The sequence below is a fragment of the Phyllobates terribilis genome, unplaced genomic scaffold (genome assembly GCF_046119375.1).
Source record: "Phyllobates terribilis strain yellow unplaced genomic scaffold, ASM4611937v1 Scaffold_12__6_contigs__length_324123572, whole genome shotgun sequence".
NCBI classification, from domain to species: Eukaryota; Metazoa; Chordata; class Amphibia; order Anura; family Dendrobatidae; genus Phyllobates; species Phyllobates terribilis.
Window position 1 is genome coordinate 69,166,462 of NW_027362772.1, and position 24,163 is coordinate 69,190,624.

At 50.1% G+C, this 24,163-nt stretch overlaps 1 protein-coding gene across 1 annotated transcript in view; it reads right to left on the reverse strand.

Annotated features, from left to right (window-relative positions):
- The window catches only part of LOC141173082 (cell adhesion molecule CEACAM1-like), a 108,447-nt gene that overhangs the window by 16,995 nt on the left and 67,289 nt on the right, over nucleotides 1-24,163 (reverse strand). Inside the window, exon 5 of the mRNA XM_073657725.1 lies at nucleotides 13,536-13,589. Within this exon, the coding sequence (XP_073513826.1) occupies nucleotides 13,536-13,589 (54 nt within the window). The remainder of the gene's footprint in view (nucleotides 1-13,535; nucleotides 13,590-24,163) is intronic.

Consider the following 24,163-nt stretch of genomic DNA (forward strand, 5'->3'; position numbering starts at 1 on the left):
GAAAATGTCTGCAAAAGATGAAAAAGCTGAGACTAAATCATAAATAAGTTTGTAGTGAACCCTCCTTCTACAAGCATAGCTGTCTGTCATATAAAGTCCATTGTATGGGGTGTTCTTTTAAAGAGGTGTTGACTTTTGCAAGTACTTTGTGGCCCAGAAGGAAGTTTTTGAGAGAGTTAGCAGCCAGTAATAAAGTGCCAGGGCAAAGTAAGAGACTGCTGCAATATACCTAGACCAAGCCTTCTGTGTTAGGGGTAGTCTTCCAGAGACCCACAGAAGGACAGAAGATTTGGCAAGATCCATCAGTTGTGTTGATTGTAAAATGACCACTCTTGGGAGAATTAGGTTCACGACTAGTGTTGAGCATTCCGATACTGTAATATCAGGTTTCGACCGATATTCGCGGTATCGGAGTTCCTATACTGAGTTCCGATACTTTTACAATATCGAATACCGGAATCGGAAGTTCCCATAATGCTCTGCAGTGTCTCTGAAGGATGACAAGCTGGATGGCAGCGCTCAGCTGCGATCCAGCCTGTCATCAGAATGCCATCCCAGTGTGGGAGAATTCTCCTGATTGTTTAAAAGCCGGCGGGCGGCAAAAAGCCGCCGGCTTTTAAACAATCACACAGCCCCATACTGCTTTCCCGCAGCCTCCCACCCTGATCCTCCGCTCCCCCCATCCCGATCGTAAGTTAGGACCGGGCGGGGAGCGCAGCACCAGAGAGTGGGGAGAGAAGGACCCGGGCGGGGAAGCCGGCAGTGAAAAGACTTCACCGCGGGCTTTCCCGTTTGGTGCTGCGCTCTCCCGCCGGTTATTTCAAATGAACAGCTGAGGTATCAGGTGATGCTGATCAGCTGTTCATTTGAAGTAGCCGCGGTGCCCTCAGAGGGTTCATGTGAGTTCATGCTTGACTGCATTGCATGAACTCACATGAACTTTCTCACGGCCGCACAGGTCAGCCTCACCTCCCAGACCATCAGCCCGTCATGATTGGTGTGTGCGCGATGTCTGCGGGTGTGTGCGCGATGTCTGCGGGTGTCTGTGGGTGTTTGCGGGTGTCTGTGGGTGTTTGCGGGTGTCTGTGCGATGTCTGCGGGTGTGTGCGTCCAGGCAGACATAGGCCGATGTGACACTACTACTCCCATCGGCCTATGTCTGTCCCCCGTCCACTCGTGCCAGCAGGATCAGCTCGATGGGAGCAGTAGTTCCCATCAGCCTGATCCTGCTATTTAAACTGCCCCATATGTTATTTTTGCCCCTATACACATATTTATTTTTTTTAGGCCCCCATATATATTTGTTTTTGGTCCCCAATAAATTTTAAATACATTTCATTGGTGGCCAGTGGTTCCCTAAAAGAAATTAGTTTATACATTACCTGTCCCCGCCGATCGCCACCTAAAATAAAGTAAAAAATAAAAAACTACACCTATTCTCACCTAGACACCTAATTCCCCAAAGCCATCGATCTCCTGTAATAAAATATAAAATAATAAACCACAACCTTATCCTTACCCCTCCATAGTAGTCCACGAGTGTCCCACGAAGATCTCCAGTTTAGAGCAGCCACATAGAATGTGACCCTTCTGAACCGCTGCCGCCGCTAGAATGGCATAAGCCGGTTCGCCGGAGTTCCGGCAGCGCTGCTCCGGTTAGCTCCTTTACGGCCCTGCTGTACCGTGAGAAATTCCCACGGTACAGCAGTGCCGTAAAGGAGGTCACCGGAGCAGCGCTGCCTGAATGCACTCCGGTGACCTCAGTCAGTGGCTCACGCTGCCGGGAGCGGACGTGTTCCCGGCAGTGTGAGCTTACAGCAGCCATGCACAGCTGTCACCATCTCCAGATGTGACAGCTGTGCATGGAGATAAGCGCAGAAACGTGGACAGGTAACTATTTTTTTTTTTAGTAAACTAAGAATTAAATAAAATGGTGTGTTTTATTTCAAATAAATTATTTTTTTCTGGGTGTAGTGTGTGATTTTTCTTTTTAACACTTTGCAGGTTAGTAATGGGGGTGTCTTATAGACGCCCATCATTACTAACCTGGGCTTCATGGCAGCTGGTGCTGACATGAACCCCACCACTATTACCCCCTGCCACCAGGGCAGCGTGGAAGAGCGAGGCTAAGTGCCAGAATTGGCGCATCCAATGGATGCGCCATTTCGGGGGCGGCTGACGGCTGGTGTTTCTAGCCTGGGAGGGGGTCAATATTCATGGCACCCTTCCTGGGCTATTAATATCAGCCCCTAGCTGTCTGCCTAGCCTTTGCTAGCTATTAAAATAGGGGGTACAGCAGGGCCGTAAAGGAGCTAACCGCAGCAGCGCTGCCTGAACTCCGGCGAACCCGCTTATGCAATGACGGGGCTGCTTTACGGCCCTAACATTCTAGCAGCGGCAGCGGTTCAGAGCGGTCACATTCTATGTGGCTGCTCTAAACTGGAGATCATCGTGGGACACTCGTGGACTACTATGGAGGGGTAAGGATAAGGTTGTGGTTTATTATTTTATATTTTATTACAGGAGATCGATGGTTTCAGGGAATTAGGTGTCTAGGTGAGTATAGGTGTAGTTTTTTATTTTTTACTTTATTTTAGGTGGCGATCGGCGGGGACAGGTAATGTATAAACTAATTTCTTTTAGGGAACCACTGGCCACCAATGAAATGTATTTAAAATTTATTGGGGACCAAAAACAAATATATATGGGGGCCTAAAAAAATAAAACATGCATAGAGGCCAAAATAACATATGGGGCAGTTTAAATAGCAGGATCAGGCTGATGGGAACTACTGCTCCCATCGAGCTGATCCTGCTGGCACGAGTGGACGGGGGACAGACATAGGCCGATGGGAGTAGTAGTGTCACATCGGCCTATGTCTGCCTGCACGCACACACCCGCAAACATCGCACAGACACCGCGCACACACTAATCATGACGGGCTGATGGTCTGGGAGGTGAGGCTGACCTGTGCGGCCGTGGGAAAGTTCATGTAAGGTCATGCAATGCAGTCAAGCATGAACTCACATGAACCCTCTGAGGGCACCGCGGCTACTTCAAATGAACAGCTGATCAGCATCACCTGATACCTCAGCTGTTCATTTGAAATAACCGGCGGGAGAGCGCAGCACAGAACGGGAAAGCCGCGGTGAAGTCTTTTCACTGCCGGCTTCCCCGCCCGGGTCCTTCTCTCCCTGCTCCCTGGTGCTGCGCTCTCAGCCCGGTCCTAACTTACGATCGGGATGGGGGGAGCGGAGGATCGTTGTGGGAGGCTGCGGGGAAGCAGTATGGGGCTGTGTGATTGTTTAAAAGCTGGTGGCTTTTTGCTGCCCGCCGGCTTTTTACCGCCCGCCGGCTTTTAAACAATCAGGAGAATTCTCTCAAGCTGGGATGGCATTCCGATATTTCTGTCCCATTGACTTGCATTGGTTTCCGGTATCGGAATCGGCTATATCCGATACTTTTTGAGTATCGGCCCGATCCAATCTGATCCGATATTTCCCGATATCGGAAGGTATCGCTCAACACTATTCACGACACATCAGTAAGAAGAAATGGCCAAAAAGTTCCAGATCAAAGTTGATATTTTGTAACTTTTTCCTTTGTACGATTGCAAACTTTCTGAAGTGGAAGTGACGCGCCCCCTGGGCCAGTGCTGTAGTGCGGCGCGCGTGCGCGCGGGGAATACCCGGAGCCGGATCCGATGGGGGTAGTAGTCTTCGTGTGGCGGTGACCCGGTCCGTGCCCAGGGTGGTCAAACTAGGTGGCAGTTATTGGTGTGATGGTATTAGTGTCCGACTACGCCACCCGTTGAATGCGGCTATGAAGCCGCCGCTGCAGGGCAGTCCGCTGAGGCCGGTGGTACGGATGTGCAGCGTGGATGGTATAACCCCCAACGGGAGGGGTATGGCCTCAGGGCAGAGGATGAGGTTGATGTTGGGAGTGATGGTGTGGATGTCCCAGCACTAATGGTGCGACAAGGAAGCACGGAGACGCGAGGGTACAGTTCAGGGTCTTTACTGATGGTACAAGGCAAATTCCCCCGGGAGTACTGGCTAGTAGTTGGGGCCTGGTTAGTCTGCGAGTAAGCCGGAGTTCCCCTGGCCAGGTGGAGTTGTAGGCCTTCCCGTTAGTCTGTACCCTTCCTGGCTACCCTGCTTTCGGCGGTTACAAGTAGCCCACGTCCCTGGGTATACCGTGTGGTGCTCACCCGTATGGCTGGTGACCTGGGGCCTCCTGTTAGCCTCCGCTCCGGGATGGCGGTGCTGGTCCCTTCGTTGTGACTGAGCCTCCGGGCTTTTATGGCCAGAGGACCTGGAATCCCCTGCCGGATGGATTCTGCTGCTGGGTATATCTTAGTCCTCACAGCCTCGGACTCCTGTGTCCGGTTTTAGTTCCTTCTCCCAGGGCGAGCTCTGCACAGCTCCAGCCCCTGGCGCTTCTCCTTGGCTCCTACAGAGCTCCTGATGTCTATCTGTCCCTGTTTCTGCGTGTCCAGACCAGACTCCATCTCTGTCTGGAACTCCTCTCCCTAACCCTGCCTCAGCCCCAGTTTTTATAGGGGAAGTTCTTCCCCTCCCAGGACTGGGCAGGAGGTGTGGCATGCTTAGGATTCCTGCCCAGGAGACCTCCCACCTGCTCACAGACGTAATATTGCTATTACTGTGGAAACCAGACCCCTGGGGTGCCACATTCCCCCCTAGTGAAATTTAGTACTCCCGGACTAAACATATTTTTGAAAACATAACAGGGTATAAACAATAACAACTAAATACATGAGATGGTCACGGCGTGTCCGTAACCGGGAAGCAATAAGGGTGTCCATTTCACCAAAGAACAGGGAGCCGTAACCAGGTAGGGGTCTGTCCTGCCCCGAGTCTTTAACAGTCTGTAGTCCATTCCTGGGTTACGCTCCAAACATATTTACAACAGAGTTCCGGTTACTCACTGTCCATAACCTGTCAGTCCATATAAAGAAACCTGTAACTGAAAAACATAATTAGCAACGGCTACAACAAAACAGGTAAACATAAAATAGTTAAAGCAACTAGCCAACTTAGATTCTACAACGTACGGGCATCTGGCCTCTGGTAACCCTAGTGGACCTACGGAGCTCACTAACTGGTCCTGCACTACAGGGTGTAGGAGGTGTTATGGGCAGGCTGGGCAGCTTTCTGCGCACTCTTTGGCTCACTAGGGGCACGGCAGGCTCACTACTAGCAGAGGGTTGATCCTCCTGTACTGCTGGTGTGGACTCTTCTGCCTCTTGGGCCGGCTGCTCTTCCAGCTCTACTGGTTCTTCTGTAGGCACTTGCGGGGCTGGCTGGAGAAAGGTGAGGACGGGTACCACGACAGCACCGTTTACTTGTGTCCAAGACCGGGGGAAGTCTCCGAGTACAGTCCTGATCATTTCTTCCCTTTCCTCTGCGGGTCGAGGGTTTTCTTGATCTTCTTCTTCAGGGCTTTGCAGCTGCTCGGGACACTTCTTCAGGTGGTCTCTGGAGACAACGGCTGTGGTTTCTCCTCCATCCTTACTGATCACGCAAATCTTTGGGCTCTCATGGCTTGATGGCAGTACGGTGTACGGGTCCTTCTCCCACTGGTCGTCCAACTTGTGGAGCCGTCTTTTCCTCTTCAAGACCTGCTCTCCAGGTACCAGGGGAACAGCGGGAGCATACTGATTATAAGCCCTCTCTTGCCTTTCTCTAGCTTGAGACAGACTTCGCTCCACGCTCTCCTGCACTTTCCGATACTGCTGCTGCCGCCCTGTATCCCAGTCTGCCTCTGGCGAGGTGTCCTCGGGCGTCAGGACTCCCATATCCAGGTCGATAGGCAGCTTACCAGGTCTCGCTCTCATTAGGTAAGCCGGGGTACAGTTGGTAGAACCTACAGGGATGTGGTTGTATAGGTCCACCAGATCAGGCAGCTTCTCAGGCCACATACTGCGTTCTTCCAGGGGCAATGTTTTCAGGAGGTCTATCACCACCTGGTTCATCTTCTCGCAGAGTCCATTAGTTTGTGGGTGATAGGGCGTTGTTCTTATCTTCGTGCAGCCATACAGGTTGCAGAACTCCTGGAAGACTTCCGCTTCGAAGGCTGGCCCTTGGTCTGTCAGCACTTGGTCCGGGTACCCGTGTGGATGGCAGAAGTGCTGCTGGAAGGCTCTAGCTGCTGTTTGAGCCGTTAAGTCCTTGACCGGGACCACCACCAGGAACCGGGAGTAATGATCTACGATTGTGAGGGCGTAGACATACCCAGATCTGCTTGGAGCCAGTTTCACATGGTCAAGGGCTACCAGTTCCAGTGGCTGTCGGGTGATGATGGACTGCAAGGGGGTCTTCTGGCTGGCACGGTCCTTCCTTCTTAGGTGGCACGGTCCACAGTCTCTGCACCACCTCTCGATGGCTCCTCTCATGCCTACCCAGTAGAACCGTTCACGCAACAAGAACTCCAGCTTCTTCCACCCGAAATGTCCTGCTCCGTTGTGGTACGCCTCCAGAATCATAGCCGCGTCTCGTCTGGGGACGACTACCTGCCAGGTCAACTCATGTGTTCGAGAGTTAACCATTCTCCGCCACAACTTCTCCCTGTAGAGGAACAGCCTACTTTTCTCCTTCCACAGTTGCTTAGTCTCCTCTGGGGCGTCTGGGTCCAGACTGGCATCGGCTTGGGTCAGCATTTCCTTCACCAGACGGACTGCGGGATCACTGTCTTGCGTCTCCGCCCAGTTGTAGTGGGGCAAGGGATTGAACGTCGCGGAGCGCCTGTCCTTCACACGGCTGGAATACAGGGTAATCCCATGACGGTGGAACGCAGGGAGCTCAACTTCTTCCAGATCTTCTGGATCTTCCCCTACGTCCGGTAAGTTCGGCATTCTAGACAGGGCATCCGCGTTGGCATTTGAGCGTCCTGCCCGGTATTTGATGGTGAATTCAAAGTTGGACAGGCGGGCCATCCATCTCTGTTCCAGGGCACCGAGCCTTGCAGTGTCCAGGTGTGTCAACGGGTTGTTATCCGTGTACACAGTGAATTTGGAGGAGGCAAGGTAATGCTTGAAACGTTCGGTCACTGCCCACACTACTGCCAGGAACTCCAGCTTAAATGAGCTATAATTCTCAGGGTTCCTCTCCGTGGGCTGTAGCTTTCGGCTGGCGTAAGCGATTACCCGTTCTTTCCCCTGCTGGATCTGGGACAGTACGGCTCCTAGCCCGATGTTGCTTGCGTCCGTGTGGAGGATAAAGGGCTGGCTGTAGTCTGGATATGCCAGAATTTCATGCCCCGTGAGGGCCATCTTCAGCTGGCAGAAGGACTCCTCTTCCAGCTTTTCCCACCTGAAGGGCGGCTTCTGGTTTTTGGCTTTTCGAGATTGACCTATCAGGAGGTCCTGCATAGGGGCTGCCATTTTGGTGAAACCGGGAATGAATCTTCGGTAGTAGCCTACCAACCCGAGGAACTGCCGCACTTACTTTATGCTGGAGGGTCTTGGCCAGTCCTTAATCACGGTGATCTTATCAGGGTCAGGAGCCACTCCGTCAGCACTCACCACGTGTCCCAGGTATTGCACCTTTGGTTTCAGGAGGTGACACTTGGAGGGTTTCACCTTTAGGCCGTAGTTTGCCAGAGCTTCGAACACTTCTGCCGGGTGTTTCAGGTGGTCCTCGTAGGTCTTGGAATAGACGATGACATCGTCCAGGTATAACAGGACCGTCTCGAAGTTCCGGTGTCCCAGACAGCATTCCATCAACCGTTGGAAGGTTCCTGGTGCGTTGCAGAGCCCGAACGGCATACAGTTAAATTCGCTGAGACCCATCGGGGTGGTGAATGCGGTCTTCTCCCGGTCTGCCTCTGCTACAGGAACCTGCCAGTACCCGCTAGTGAGATCCAAAGTAGAGAAGAAGTTAGCAGATTTTAATGCAGCTAAGGACTCTTCTATCCTTGGTAACGGGTACGCATATTTGTGTGTGATACGGTTGACCTTCCTGTAGTCTACACACATTCTCATAGTGTTGTCCTTCTTTTTCACTAAGACTAGTGGAGCTGCCCAGGGGCTACAGCTGTCTCTGATTACCCCAGCCTCCTTCATGTCTCTAAGCATCCCCTTGGCGTGTTGGTAGTGTGCAGGGGGTACGGGTCGGTATCTCTCCTTTATGGGAGGATGGTCTTCCGTGGGGATGTGGTGTTCTACCCCCTTTACTCACCCGAAGTCTAACGGGTGTTTACTAAACACTCTCTCGTACTCTTGAACCACCCGATAGACTCCTTGTTTCTGGTGTGAGGGAGTGGAGTCGGTACCCAGATGTAGTTGTTGACACCAGTCCCCCACTGGTTTCTTAGAGCCGTTACCTTCCTCTGGTTGAGATGGAGGCAAGGGTTCCACGGCCTGTACAGAATTCTGGTTTATGGTGAACAATTTAGCTAGCGTGGCATACCGGGGCAGGTGTACTTCTCTCTCACCGATATTTATGATGCGAACGGGCACCCTCCCATGGCGTACATCGACCACCCCCCGTGCTGTCAAAATGGTGGGCCTACTGTCTGAGTAGACGGGTTCTACCATTGCTTGGTAGTCTCTACCTCTTAGACCAATAGCTGCCCGGCACCAAATCATCATCTCACTTTTTGGGGGCATGGCAATAGGGAACGGGTCACACATTCTCACGCTACCTATCTCACCACCAGATAGTTCCACCTGTTGCCGCTTCATCAGTGCCCGGATCTCTTTTTGGAGCACACGCTGCTGACCGGAACTGGCGTTCTTGGCAACCTGCTGTAAAATGAGAATCACCTCTGCAAGACAATTTTCAATTACATTGGTTCCCAGGGTGATTCTAGGGTGACTCTCATGACGGTCTATGTCCACTATAATCAGTCCTTGTGCCGCCAGTTCGACTTTACCGATTTTAATGGTCACCTCCTTGAATCCCACCTGCGGCACGGGCTGACCATTGCTGGCGATGATACTCAGGTCGTCGTCTGGGTAGCGGGTTATGTCCGAATCATTCCAGTACTGCTTGAAGAGCACGTACGGGATGGTGGTGACCTGTGACCCAGTGTCTAGTAGGGCACTCATAGGAATGCCATCCAGTACCACAGGCAAGATTGGACGTCCCCCTACGTATTTATCACGCCAGTTTGATGGGCCTGATGGTCTTATGCCTGGGGGTTGGCCCTCTACCCCAGGTTGTGCCCGTTTAAATGACAGTACCTTGCCACATGTCCGGGTTGATTGCAGCGGCGGCAAATAGGTCGTCCGTCCTCGTTGTATCGATCGCTGGGTCTTCCTCTGGCCGGTGGGGTCCTCCTTGGTCGGCGCCACGGGATGTCCTCCGGTCCGGATGCCAGCTCGATCTTCTCTGCAGTAGAAACCTGTAAAGACTGCACAGTTCGGGTTAGCGCGGCAACGCTTTTAGTTAGCTCTTGGACCTGATGGTGCAGGTCTGTAGCCGGGTCACTGTTTAAAGCCTGCGCATCAGCTCCCACAGGCCCTGCAGACAAGGGCGCCGTCTCCTGGTGATAAGTGATAGCAGGGCGCCTGTGGGTCACAGCGCCACCTGGTGCCGGTTCTCGGAGCACCCGGATGGCTCTGTCCTTGAACTGTGCAAAGTCCAGGTCAGGGTCCTGTAAGGCCATTGCCCGCAACTGGGTTCGGTGGGCATTGCACAGTAGACCCTCAATGAATTGTTCAGTCAACAGCTTATCTTCATTTCCCACGCTGTCAGGGTCTGCCTGCTTAATGGCTCTCAGGGCCTCTTGTAGGTTTAGAGCATAGTCTCTTATACTCTCATGTGCCCGTTGTTTGCACCCATAAAATCTTAGTTTTATTTCGGCTGAGGTGCGGGTGTCAAATGTGTCTTTCAGCCGGGTTAGTATGTCTCTGACAGTCCTCTTCCTCCCAGGTGGCCAGGACTTTACCTCCCTTTGGGCTGCCCCGATTAATTGGGCCACCAGGATGCTCACTTTTTGTGCCTCCGTGAGGGGATACACCTGGAAGAGGCTATCCAGCCTTTCTCTGAAGTCATTTAGGGTATGTGACTCCCCTGAGTACTGGGGTAGCCAGGCTGCCCCCGGGATATAGGGCATGGTGAAAGGCATGACCGCAGCAGCGGTGGCGCTGGCGGCGGTTGTGGCGGTGAAGCTCTCCTCCGTATCCGACATCCTCCTCCCCCCTAGTGGACCGTGGCCTACCTTGCGATGATCCTCTTCCGTAGGCCGCGGCTCCGCAGTGGATCGTCAGGGTTGAGGACCTTCCGTCGCGCTCCTGTGACGTCGGCGTCTGCTGGGCTCCTTCCAGGACCTTACGCAACGTCCGGACGTGAGGCGGGGCTTCAGTTCTCGCGGGCTTTCGGAGTCGGCGCCCCTCTTCTTCCCGCGCGGCGCCCTCAAGATGGCATCCAATGGCGGGAAAACTCCACGGATGGCGGGAAGAAGGCAGAAGATGGCGTCGGATGGCGGGAATCGGCTCCAGATGGCGGGAAACGACTCCGGACGGCGGGAAACTTCACCACAGGTAAGTATAAAAGTCTCTTTTTTCAGGCACGCAGTACCCGGTGGTTGCGGGCACGTAATCCTGCCAACTACGCCAAAGTTGACGCGCCCCCTGGGCCAGCGCTGTAGTGCGGCGCGCGTGCGCGCGGGGAATACCCGGAGCCGGATCCGATGGGGGTAGTAGTCTTCGTGTGGCGGTGACCCGGTCCGTGCCCAGGGTGGTCAAACTAGGTGGCAGTTATTGGTATGATGGTATTAGTGTCCGACTACGCCACCCGTTGAATGCGGCTATGAAGCCGCCGCTGCAGGGCAGTCCGCTGAGGCCGGTGGTACGGATGTGCAGCGTGGATGGTATAACCCCCAACGGGAGGGGTATGGCCTCAGGGCAGAGGATGAGGTTGATGTTGGGAGTGATGGTGTGGATGTCCCAGCACTAATGGTGCGACAAGGAAGCACGGAGACGCGAGGGTACAGTTCAGGGTCTTTACTGATGGTACAAGGCAAATTCCCCCGGGAGTACTGGCTAGTAGTTGGGGCCTGGTTAGTCTGCGAGTAAGCCGGAGTTCCCCTGACCAGGTGGAGTTGTAGGCCTTCCCGTTAGTCTGTACCCTTCCTGGCTACCCTGCTTTCGGCGGTTACAAGTAGCCCACGTCCCTGGGTATACCGTGTGGTGCTCACCCGTATGGCTGGTGGCCTGGGGCCTCCTGTTAGCCTCCGCTCCGGGATGGCGGTGCTGGTCCCTTCGTTGTGACTGAGCCTCCGGGCTTTTATGGCCAGAGGACCTGGAATCCCCTGCCGGATGGATTCTGCTGCTGGGTATATCTTAGTCCCCACAGCCTCGGACTCCTGTGTCCGGTTTTAGTTCCTTCTCCCAGGGCGAGCTCTGCACAGCTCCAGCCCCTGGCGCTTCTCCTTGGCTCCTACAGAGCTCCTGATGTCTATCTGTCCCTGTTTCTGCGTGTCCAGACCAGACTCCGTCTCTGTCTGGAACTCCTCTCCCTAACCCTGCCTCAGCCCCAGTTTTTATAGGGGAAGTTCTTCCCCTCCCAGGACTGGGCAGGAGGTGTGGCATGCTTAGGATTCCTGCCCAGGAGACCTCCCACCTGCTCACAGACGTAATATTGCTATTACTGTGGAAACCAGACCCCTGGGGTGCCACAGAAGTGTTTTTTGTTATTTTCTCTAGCTCATCTGTAGTCCACAGTATAGTTCTAAATCGTAGAACTTTGTGAACTTGGATCTTTCCAACTATGTTCTTCGTAGAACATATACAGTTGTGCTCAAAAGTTTGCATACCCCGACAGAATTTTTCCTTTCTTGCCCTTGTTTCAGAGAATATGAATAACAAAAAAACTTTTTCTCCCCTCATGGTTATTGGTTGGGTGAAGCCATTTATTGTCAAACTACTGTGTTTTCTCTTTTTAAATCTTAATGACAACCGAAAACATCCAAATGACCCTGATCAAAAGTTCACATACCCCAGTTCTTAATACCGTGTATTGCCCCCTCTAACATCAATGACAGCTTGAAGTCTTTTGTGGTAGTTGTGGATGAAGTTCTTTATTTTCTCAGATGGTAAAGCTGCCCATTCTTCTTAGCAAAAAGCCTCCAGTTCCTGTAAATTCCTGGGCTGTCTAGCATGAACTGCGCGCTTGAGATCTCCACAGAGTGGCTCAATGATATTGAGGTCAGGAGACTGAGATGACCACTCCAGAACCTTCACTTTGTTCTGCTGTAGCCAATGACAGGTCGACTTGGCCTTGTGTTTTGAATCTTTGTCATGTTGGAACGTCCAGTTACGTCCCATGCGCAGCTTCCAGGCTGATGAGTGCAGATTTCCTTCCAGTAATTGCTGATAACGTGCTGTATTCATCTTTCCTTCAACCTTGACCAAGTTTCCTGTGCCTTGGTAGCTCACCCATCCCCAAAACATCAGCGATCCACCTCCGTGCTTTACAGTAGGAATGGTGTTCCTTTCATCATAGGCCTTGTTGACCGCTCTCCAAATGTAACATTTATGGTTGTGGCCAAGCAGTTCAATTTTGGTCTCATCACTCCAAATTACCTTGTTCCAGAAGATTTGAGGCTTGTCTCTGTGCTATTTGGCGTATTGTAGGCGAGATACTTTGTGGCATTTGCGAAGTAATGGCTTTCTTCTGGCGACTCGACCATGCAGCCCATTTTTCTTCAAGTGCCTCCTTATTGTGCATCTTGAAACAGCCACACCACTAGTTTTCAGAAAGTCCTGAATTTCAGCTGATGTTGTTTGTGGGTTTTTCTTTGCATCCCGAACAATTTTCCTGGCAGTTGTGGCAGAAATCTTTGTTGGTCTACCTGACCGTGGTTTGGTTTTTACAGAGCCCCTGATTTTCCATTTGTTAATCACAGTTTGAATGCTGCTGACTGGCATTATCAATTCCTTGGATTTTTTTTTATATCCCTTTCCTGTGTTATACAGTTCAACTACCTTTTCTCGCAGATCTGTTGACAATTATTTTGCTTTCCCCATGACTCACAATCCAGAAACTGATTGGATAAAAGATGCAAGAGTCTGTCTGGATCCCAGAAACTCACTCAGCTTGTATGCACACACACTGATTACAAGCAAACAGGTCACATGTGAGGATGTTATCTCTAGTAGCCATTTAAACCCATTTGTGTCACATTCTGTGCATGTTATCAGGCCAAAATCACCAGGGTATGTGAACTTTTGATCAGGGTCATTTGGATGTTGTTGGTTGTCATTAAGATTTAAAAAGAGAAAACACAGTAGTTTGACAAAAATTGGCTTCACCCAACCAATAACCATGAGTGGAGAAATTTTTTTTTGTTATCATTCATATTCTCTGAAACAAGGCCAAGAAAGGAAAAATTCTTCTGTGGTATGTAAACTTTTGAGCACAACTGTAGCTACATAGGATCTCAGTATTCCATCTTTGTGTTATAATTGCCCCAGAACAAGAAGAATATGATGGATTTTCAGTTATTATTTCCATGTAATTATGTTTCTATTATAACATTGCTACCTGCACTTGTTAGGATATCGTTACCTACCGTTACATTCTCATAAATATTGATATGATCCTGTCTGTTCTCCAATGACTCTGGGAATGAAAGAAAAGATATAATAAGAAACTAAATTATAAGCTAAGGACTTTTTATCATTATGAATCACTTTATAAATAATATAGGGTACTTAATTAACATAATTTTTATCAAAATAATGCAACAGTCATCACACCATGTCATGGTGACCCTATGCATGTGGATAAGGACTGAGAGACTCTACTAGCCGGGTTCAGTCTCTTAGCCCTTATATGCATGCATTTCACTTGACAAACGGTAAGGTTTTAAATATTGGAGTTAGGATTGTCCCCAATAGGGTCCCCGTGAAGTGGTGGGATGGCTTTTGCATTATTTTTATCAAAATTATGTTAACTAAGTACCCTATATTATTTTCATGCACTATTTATTTATTTATTGCAGGGTACTTGAGTATTATGTTTCTGTGTTTGGTTTTATCAGTATTTCTAAGCCAAAACCAGGAGTGGGTGAAAAATACAGAAGTGGTGACGTGTTTCTATTATACTTTTCCTTTGATTGTTCCACTATTGATTTCGGCTTACAAATGCTGATGTAAAATACTGACCAAATACCGAATGTGTGAACGTTGCCTTAGGATAGGTCATCATTATCTGATGGGTGAGGGGGCTATTACTAAAAATGGGCAATTAATATAAAAGTATCAGACAACCCCTTTAAATAAAAATAGACATTTCTAAATCTATAAAATCACATAGAAAGATTGTATACGTTACTGTAAAAGTCAGAAGGCCGGTAAAACCTAGGATTTACCGGTCAATCTGGACATTTACTGAGGCCGTCGGTAAAAGCTCAAAATGAAAAGTAAAATTGGACTTTTACCTGTGAAGTCTTGGTAAATGTTAACATTTACCGTCGAGCGTGGTAAAAGTCAGAAATATCAGGTGTGAAGATGGAACATCTGACTTTAACCAAGCGCAGTTGGTAAATGTGCACATTTACCACGGCTTCTTGGTAAATGTAGCTGAGAAGGGTGTAAGAGCAGTTTTACCAACACATGCTGGTAGTTACTTTTACCAACACATGCTGGTAAAAGTAAAGATTTACCAATTCGCCCAGGTAAAAGTCCAAAATCGTTCGTTTATATGGAATACATCTGACTTTTACCAACGCTGTTGAGAAATGTTAAGATTTACCAAGACTTCACCGGCAAAAGTCCAATTTTACTTTTCATTTTGAGCTTTTACCGACGGCCTCGGTAAATGTCCAGATTGACCAGTAAATCCTAGGTTTTACCGGCCTTCTGACTTTTACAGTAACATATATATTAGATTCTTTCTTTATCTTTAAATATCTATTTTAAGGCAGCTATCGGACATATAGTTGATGGGAGGTATGCATCACAGAGATGGTTGTCATCTGTGATGTAATCCTGGAGTGTTGCTCTAGTGTACACAGCATTAAGAGGATTGTTTGGTGCATCTGGGCCAGGTTTTATGGGCAGCCAGAGAGATGGGCGGGTCTGGCTGCCCACATACCTCAACTCTGGGTGTGGTTAAAAGGTTAAAATGGAGTCCATTATTTGACACATGGTCTGTGTATGTGGAGGGAAAAGTCCTCCTGTGTGATATCCAGACTGAGCCAGTGTACTTGATGCTATCCAGCCTGTGTGACCACAGGACTGGCTAACCAGAGACTTTGTCTAAAGGACTGTTTTCTTTGTTTAGCCTGCACTGAAGGCTGTTTATTTTTCCTTTTGTGGACGGTTTATGAAGCAATAATCCAACATGGACATTTAAACGGAAACGCTTCCTGTTTTGCCTCATGACACACCCAAGTGAGCAGCATTCTTTAAATTAGATATAGAGTTAGATCCAAAAATATTCAGACAGTGACACAAGTTTTGTCATTTTAGATGTTTACAAAAACATATTCATGATACAGTTATATACTCAATATGAACTTAAAGTGCAGACTCTCAGCTTTAATTTGAGGCTATTCACATCCTAATTGGAGTAAGGGTTTAGGTATTACAACTCTTTAATTTGTAGCTGCCTCTTTTTAAAGGGACCAAATGTAAATGACAATTATCTCAAAAGCTCTTTAATGGGCTTCCTGTGCTTTTCTCTTATTAATTCATTATCAATTAAGTAGGTAAAAGATCTGAAGCTGACTCCAGGTGTGGCATTTGCAATTGGTAGCTGTTGCAGTGACCCACGACATGCGGTCAAAGGAGCTCTCAATGGAAGAGAAACAGACCCTCATTAGACTGAAAAAAAATAGAAGAAATCCATCAGAAAGATAGCAAAAATGTTAGGAGTGGCCAAATCAACGGTTTGATACATTCTGAAAAAAAAACAAAAAAACACACTGGTGATGTTGGGAATTCAAAAAGACATGGATGTCCACGGATCACAGTAGTGGATGATTAAAGAATCCTTTTCATGCTGAAGAAAAACCCCTTCACAACATCCACCCAAGTGAAGAACACTCCCAGGAAGTCAGTGTCTCAGTATCTAAGTCTACCATAAAGAGAAGACTCCATGAGAGCAAATACAGAGGGTTCACCACAAGGTGCAAACCATTAATCAGCCTTAAAAATAGAAAGGCCAGATTAGACCTAGTCAAAAAACATCTAAAGAAGCCACCCAGTTCTGGAAAAGCAAAACTAAGATCAACCTGTACCAGAATGATGGGAAGAAGAAAGTATGGAGAAGGCTTGGAACGGCTCATGATCCAAAGCACAGCACACCCTCTGTAACACATGGTGGAGGCAGTGTGATGGCACGGGCATGCATGGCTTCCAATGGCGCTGGTCACTATTGTTTATTGATGATGTGACTGGTGATAGAAGCAGTCGATTGATTTCTCTGTGTACAGGGTGATATTTTCTGTTCAGATTCAACCAAATGCAGCAAGATTGATTGGACGGTGCTTCACAGAACAGATAGACAATGATCCAAAACATACTGTGAAAGCAACCCAGGATTAGGCAAAGAAGTAGAATATTATGCAATGGCCGAGTCAATCAACCTCACTGAGCTGCATTTCACATGCTTAAGACAAAACTTTAGGCAGAAAGACCCACAAACAAGCAACTGAAGTCAGCTGCAGTAAAAGCCTGGCAAAGCATCACAAAGGAGGAAACCCAGTGTTTGGTGACATCCATGGCTTCCTGTCCTCAGGCAGTCATTGCCTGCAAAGGATTCTCTACAAGGTACTAAGAATGAGCATTTTATTTATGGTAAAGTTAATTTGTCCAATTACTTTTGAGCCCCTGAAATGAGGAGGATTTGTAGAAAAAAGGTTGCAGTTCCTAAACGTTTCACAGGATATTTTTGTTTAACCCCTGTCCTGTCCTGACACAGTGAAACTGCTGTATTGAAACTAAAGTCATAGTTGTGTTCATTACAAAGATCTTATGTGTTGAACTCAGTTTATATTTTTTGGTAACAGCACCATCTACTGGTAAGTTAATGTGTGCATTCTACTTTAAGTTTGCAATGTTCGCTGGGATTCTCCTGTTGCATCTTGGGCTTATTATACACTGAGGAAGAACCAGCAGCCATTTTCCTGCATTCTTCTGAAAGGAAACCGCCTCACATGTTGCTCTGTCTTGTTCTTTGCATACAGCCTGTTCATCATATATGTGTTTTTTAATGCAATGTTGCTGCAAGCATGTTTATGTATTAGTTAGGTAATCATCAGCCTGTACATTACCTCATGTTACACTGTATTACAGATTACCTGTATCTATGTATTGTACAGTATATGTTCTAAATACCCTGTTATCATACCCCATAGTTTCACCCTTTCCTGTCCATCTACAAGCAAATAAAGAAGGTTATAAGTTCACAGCCTCTTTTTCTTAAGGGGGTTTAGCTACATGTCTCACTGCATATCATGCTATTCTGTGAGGACAGTTTTGTGAAACAACTACTAAGAACAAGCTCAGAAGATCTGACTGTACGAAGCCCGCCATTATCCACGTGGAGGCCGCAACAGATATCGCAGCAGGCTCCTAACGGTCACACTAAATTGTCGTACCATACGGAGCCCGCCATTATCCATGCAGAGCCCGCATACAGATATTACAGTGGTCTCCTATCTGTCGCATCACGTCTGAAGCACGAGAATCCTCCATCAAGAAGAGATCACGAGTTGGTTCCTCCAAGGCATCATCCGTAAGCAATGCCACCGCCGTAAACCGCGCAAAAGCCAAAGCGGCAAAAGCACGAGCCGCCTTTGCCGAGCAAGAGATCCAACTGAAACTACAACAAGCGTCCCTGGATGCAGAAAGCGCAATGGAAAAGGCACATTTAGAAGCAACATTAGATAAGCTTGCTGTCGAAAAGGAAACAGCAGCAGCCATGTAACACGGGTACTTTAGATGCAGAAATACAGAGCAGTCAATACAGGGTTAATAAACAGGGGAGGTTTATAATAACAGGATCAATCTCGACGCAGGGAGTAACAGGGAAAATATGGGGGAAAACAAGGGAAGTAGCAGGTAAAAGTCTTTAACTGACAGTTCACAGTTTAACTAGATATAGCAGAGTCTAACCGGTTGTAAACGACAGTTTTTACACTTAGCTGACTCTTTTCCTCCACAAGGCAGTTGCCTGCTGAGGCCAGTGTTGATTTCTTCAGGCTTCCCCGCCCAAACAATGCTCCGTCTTCTGGCAGCAGCGGGCGGTCTCCGGTTTTACCCGCTTAGTCCCTAGTCCATAACACGGCACCTCACGTGCCTGGCTCCACCGACCCTGCGTCTCTTCTCTAGTCGGCTTGACTCCTCAGGTCCACTGCACTCGGCTCTTGCTCCCAGTAATGCAGCCAGGAGCCTGGACCCTCTCACACTGCTCTGCTGAGCGGGACCCAGCTCCGCTTTCCCGCTCAAACATCCTCGTCTCTTCCTCTCTCTACCCACGCCACCAGTCTCTTGGTCACCTCATCTCCCAGCTCTCACTTTGGACACGCCCCCAGATTTCCAGTCACCTGACTCCTGAGCTCACAGTCTGTCTTCCCCCGGCAACCAGAGGCACGGCCCCGGCAGTTCCGGATCCCTTGCTCTGAAAGTACTTACACCCCGGTCTTCCCCCTTACACTCCCACTCTCCTTTAACTTGCCATTCCATGGGCAAGAGTTCCTTCATCAAACGTTCACATTCTTTGACTTTCTGGACGATACGGTACCATATGAATTGATCTTGTTCGTAAGGGTGAGGAGGCACTCCTGCTGTTGTCCGTTCTGACCGGCGTAACTCAGTCTGACCAATGGGGGGTGCAGGGTCACTCGGATTTCCAATCTCCGCCTGCCCGGTGTCTTCAACCGATCTTGTTCCCTTGCCACGTGCACTGGGGACTGCAGGTAATCGAGTGCTGGGGCTCGGAGGTAGAATCAACAACTCTTCTTCGTCCACATCGTGGCTTGGGGCAACTGTGACAGGACCCTCTCAAGAAGCAGGTGATTCTTCTCCATTCTCGTCATCTTTAGACAGACAGGGTCGCAGCATACTACGATGAACATCTCTGGTAATGGCTCCTTCAGCCCCCTCAGGTTGAACTTCATACACAGGTCCTTCAGCGCCAATCCTGCGCTTCACTCGGTGTTGAGTCCATTCCCACCGCCTACTCAATTTGCCCCAGGGCCGCCTGTCCCAAACCAATACCCACTCCCCGGGCCTCAGAGCTGTCCCTCGAAGAGGTAATGTCTCATGATGTTTGAGCTCCTGAAACTTTTGTTGTACCAACCGTCGGAGGGTCTGCAGTCGATGCCGATGTTCCCGGACCCAGGAAGACATCCCCGTCCGTGGGTAGTCCTCCTTGGGGTCCAGCTCTAACTTGGTAATCTCTCGCCCCTTTTGCCCGAACAGCAAGGTATAAGGAGTAAACCCCGTCGTACTATTCACTCGGTTGTTGTAGACCCACACCAGCTCGGCCACAAACTCAGGCCACCGTACCTTCCGATCTTCCTCCAACGTGCGGAGCATTTGGATCAGTGTCCGATTAAAGTGTTCACAGGCCCCATTTCCTTGAGGGTGATAAGGAGTAGTCCGTGACTTCTCAATCTTGTACAACCAGCGCAGCTCTTCCATCACCCGGTCTTGGAAGCAGGCGCCTTGATCGGAATGAATCCTCTTTGGGCAGCCGTACACCCGAATGAAGTCTCGGCAGATGGCCTGCACAGCGGACTCTGTGGTCTGGTCTCTGGTCAGGGTCACTACCGCAAACTTTGTGAAGTGGTCTGTCATTACCAGGCAATGTTCATACCCGAGATGCGCTGGTCCAACAGTCAAATAGTCGATCATCAGCACCTCCAAGGGGGCAGAAGTCACAATAGTTTGTATGGGGACCCGCTGCTCCGGGGACTTAACCAGCTCACAGCTCCGACATCTTCGACAAGTGTCTTCTATTGTTGCTCGCAGTCGGGGATGATACACCGGCCTCTGCAACCACTGAAACGTCTTCTCTGGTCCAAAATGAGTTCATGAGCCTCCTTAGCCACTACTCCGACCAACTTCTCTGGGATCACCACTTGCCAGGTGGTCCCGAACTCTCGCAGTAGCTGTACCCATCGTTACAGCAGCCCGTCTCGCAAACACAGTCTTTCCCATTGTCCCAGCATCTTCAGTGCTTCAGGGGACAGGGTACTCCTCTCTTCTCGACTGGGGACTTGCCGCAAAGCCACCCATTGACGTAATTGAGCAACTTCTCTGTCAGTCTGTTGAAGTCGGATCCAGTCATCTCTTGGCCACCCTAGCACTTGTTCTTCCGACGTCTCTCCGATCTATCCCTGTGCCGCGGCCAGCGGTCCCACGAAACTCCAGAAGCTAGGGATCTCATCTGCCTCCAAATCTTCATCGCGGTCATGATCAGGCCATTCATATGTCACTCTGGAGAGGGCGTCGGTGTGCGTATTCTCTGCCTTAGGCCGGTAGGTGATCTTATACCGGTACCTGGCCATGCGGGCCACCCACCGCTGCTCCAGGGCCCCCAATTTCGCATTCTTCAGGTAGGCCAGCGGGTTGTTATCTGTTCTCACCAGTACTTCGGACCCGGACAAATACTCTTCAAACTTCTCGGTCATTGCCCAAACCAGAGCCAGCAACCCTAATTTGAAAGAGCTATAATTATCCGGGTTCCTCTCAGAGTCGTGAAGGGAGCAGCTGGCGTACGTAATAAAGCGCTCTTTCCCCTCCTGTACTTGGGATAACACGGCTCCCAGGCCATGTAGGCTCCCATCAGTGTGGAGTATGAAGGGTTGGGAGAAATCTGCATAGGCAAGTATTGGGGTCTCGGTCAGGGCCATTTTTAGGGCACAGAAGGCCTCTTCCTGGCTGCTTCCCCACTGAATTGCTTGATTCTTGGAGCCCGCCAGCACTCCCTTAACTAGCTCCAGCAATGGGTTGGCTATATGGGTGAAGTTCTTCACGAATCTTCGGTAGTACCCGGCAAGTCCCAGGAAGGCCCGAACGTCCTTCACTGTCTTCGGGGTAGGCCACTCCTGTACGGCGGACACCTTTTCCTGGGTGGGCCTGACTCCTTCACCAGACACAGTATGACCGAGATATTCGATCTGTTTGCGGAACAGGTGGCACTTCTGGGGCTTCACCTTTAGGCCATGACTCTGTAGGCAACTCAGTACTTGCTCCAGTCGCTGGAGGTGCTCCTCGAAGGTGGCGGCATAGACCATTATATCGTCAAGGTAAATCAGTGTCACTTCGAAGTTTAAATCGCCCAGGCACCTCTCCACCAGACGCTGGAATGTCCCGGGGGCGTTAGTCAGGCCGAAGGGCATCCGATTGAACTCGAACAGTCCCATGGGTAATATGAACGCCGTCTTCGCACGGTCATGTTCGGCCACAGGCACCTGCCAGTACCCACTGGCCAGATCCAAGGAGGAGAAGTATCTTGCCTTCCCTAAGGCCTACAGGGACTCTTTGATTCGGGGTAGTGGGTAAGAGTCCCGTACTGTACAGGCATTCAGTCATCTATAGTCCACACAGAACCTCAGGGTCCCATCTTTCTTCCGGACCAGGACAATCAGGGTTGCCCACGAACTCTAACTCTCCGTATCACACCATTCTGTAACATATGGGCTAGCATCTCCTTAACCTCTTTATACATCTGGGGAGGTATCTGCCGTTATCTCTCCCGCACTGGGGCAGCGCTCCCCGTGGGAATCTCGTGGTTAATGGCTTCGGTGCAACCAAAATCATCCTCTTGGCGAGCAAAGACTTCCTGGTACCACTCCAGCACCTATTCAACCTGCTGCACCTGTCGAGGTGTAAGTCCGGTCAATTCAGCCCGCATTCATTCTAGGATTCTTCGTCCCCCCTTCGCACTAGCCCGGTGGGATTCCGGCGGCACGGTGACCGCCAGAGTCCAGGGGTCTCCTCGTACAGCGGACAGCTGTACCACATCAGGTCGCACCAACTTCTCTGGCATTCCCGGAATCTGGGCTATTTCCGCCCTGGGAGGGAGTGTGAGATCATCTTCGCCCAGATTAACACACCGCACTATAACATTGCCACCCCGAACGGTGGCCAGTGTCTGAGCCACCAAGAGTCCAGGGGGTACTTTGTCCATCGATGTTGGTTCTATCTGAACTTCAACCCCCTCAAGAGGTGTACAGGCCCATGCGGATAACGTGAGTACAGTTTGTCCGGGCGGTAAGGTGATCACCGTAGCTGCTGGCACTATTATTTTCCCCAGGATCTTCCCTTCACTCAACATCTCCTGAGCCTGGGCAGCTCGGATTAGTTGTTGAAAGGCCCTCCTTTGGGAGGTTCACGGGTCCCACTGGTCTAGAGGAATCTTCTTCGGCTCACTAATCAGGATTTGCCCGATCTATTTCAGCACATTCATTCCGAGGGTCACTGGGGGTCCACTTCCGGTACCCCCTGTGACCAGGACGACTCCTTTTTTTTCCCACATCTTTTCCACACTCGGATCTTCATCCACACCACCCCTGCGACCGGGATGGGTAATTAATTAGCTGCCGTGAGTCTAATTACTGGCTCCCATTCAGGCCTCACTATCTCTGGAAATCGCTGTTGGAAGTAGGCTTCTGTCATCATAGTCACCTGGGATCCCGTGTCAATCAGGCAGTGAACAGCGCGACCGTTTATTTCGGCCCAGACTGTCGGACTGGTGGAAAACAGGTCCTTGGGACTTCCTCTTTTTCTTTCCCCTTCCTCAGTCTCTGGGCTGTGTCCCCCAAACACGGAGCCCGCTAGTTGAACGGCTGCCGCGACAGGGGCCGCCCTCGACTAGCACAGCCCCTGGCGTAATGTCCTGCGCCTCCACACTTCCAGCAGGTCGTGTCTCTGTCTGTGTAGGGCTGCCTCACTCCTCTATGGAACTCTCCTGCAGAGGGGTCCTGAATTCAATTCTTTCCATAACTGGAGCAGTTGATCTGGGTATCTCTGGTGTCGGGGCAGGGGTCTTCTTGAGACTGGACCATTCATCCCGCATCTCCTGTATCGCCTTTCGCATCTCTCGAGCCCATTCCGGTTCAGATGCAGGTGGGGTGAGTACCTCGTTACTCCGGACCATCCCTGCCAGGGCCGTCACCACCATCTCCTGCTCTCTCACACGTGCCTCCGCCCCCACTTCTAGAAAAGTCATACGTGGGTTGGCGTGCAAGCGCTTCCGCAAGGCCTGCTTCAGCTGCACATTCCTGAGGCCTGCCACAAACTGGTTCCTTAACATCACGTCAGGGTAGCCCATTCCCAAATTCCCCATGTCGTCTTTTCTAGTGATATAGGCATGCACCCTCTGTAAGGCATTAACATACTGCGTCACCGTCTCTCCATCCTGCTGCACTTGGTGAAACAGCCATATCCTCAGCTCTCCTATATTGGTGGGATCCCCATGCATCTCCTCCAGTATCTGCACCACTTTTTCTACAGTATCCCGGTCATGGGGAGGGGGCTACATCACGGATTGTCGAGCCTCACCGTCCAGGGCCAGTAAGGCTATTTCAGCTTGCATATCAGGGGTCATCTGATGCATACGTAACATACTCCTAACTCTCTCAATCCAGTCCCACAGCATCATATTGTCCCCGGTGAACTTTGGGAGATTGCTGAGCATGGCCCCCAGCGGCAAGCTAGATCTAGGGGCTCCCAGGATGGACTGATCTCCAGTGTCTGTGTCTAACGACTGCATCCTGCTGACTACGCCAAATGTAACACGGGTACTTTACAGTAGATGCAGCGACACAGAAGCACAGAGCAGCCAATACAGGGTTAATAAACAGGGGAGGTTTATAATGACAGGGTCAATCTCCACGCAGGGAGTAACAGGGGAAAATATGGGGGAAAACAAGGGAAGTAGCAAGTAAAAGTCTTTAACTGACAGTTCCCAGTTTAACTAGATATAGCAGAGTCGAACTGGTTGTAAACGACAGTTTTTACACTTAGCTGACTCTTTTCCTCCACAAGGCAGTTGCCAGTTGAGGCCGGTGTTGATTTCTTCAGGCTTCCCCGCCCAAACAATGCTCCGTCTTCTGGCGGCACCAGGAGGTCTCTGGTTTTACCCGCTGAGGCCATAGTCCATAACACGGCACCTCACGTGCCTGGCTCACCGACTCTGCGTCTCTTCTCTAGTCAGCTTGACTCCTCAGGTCCCCT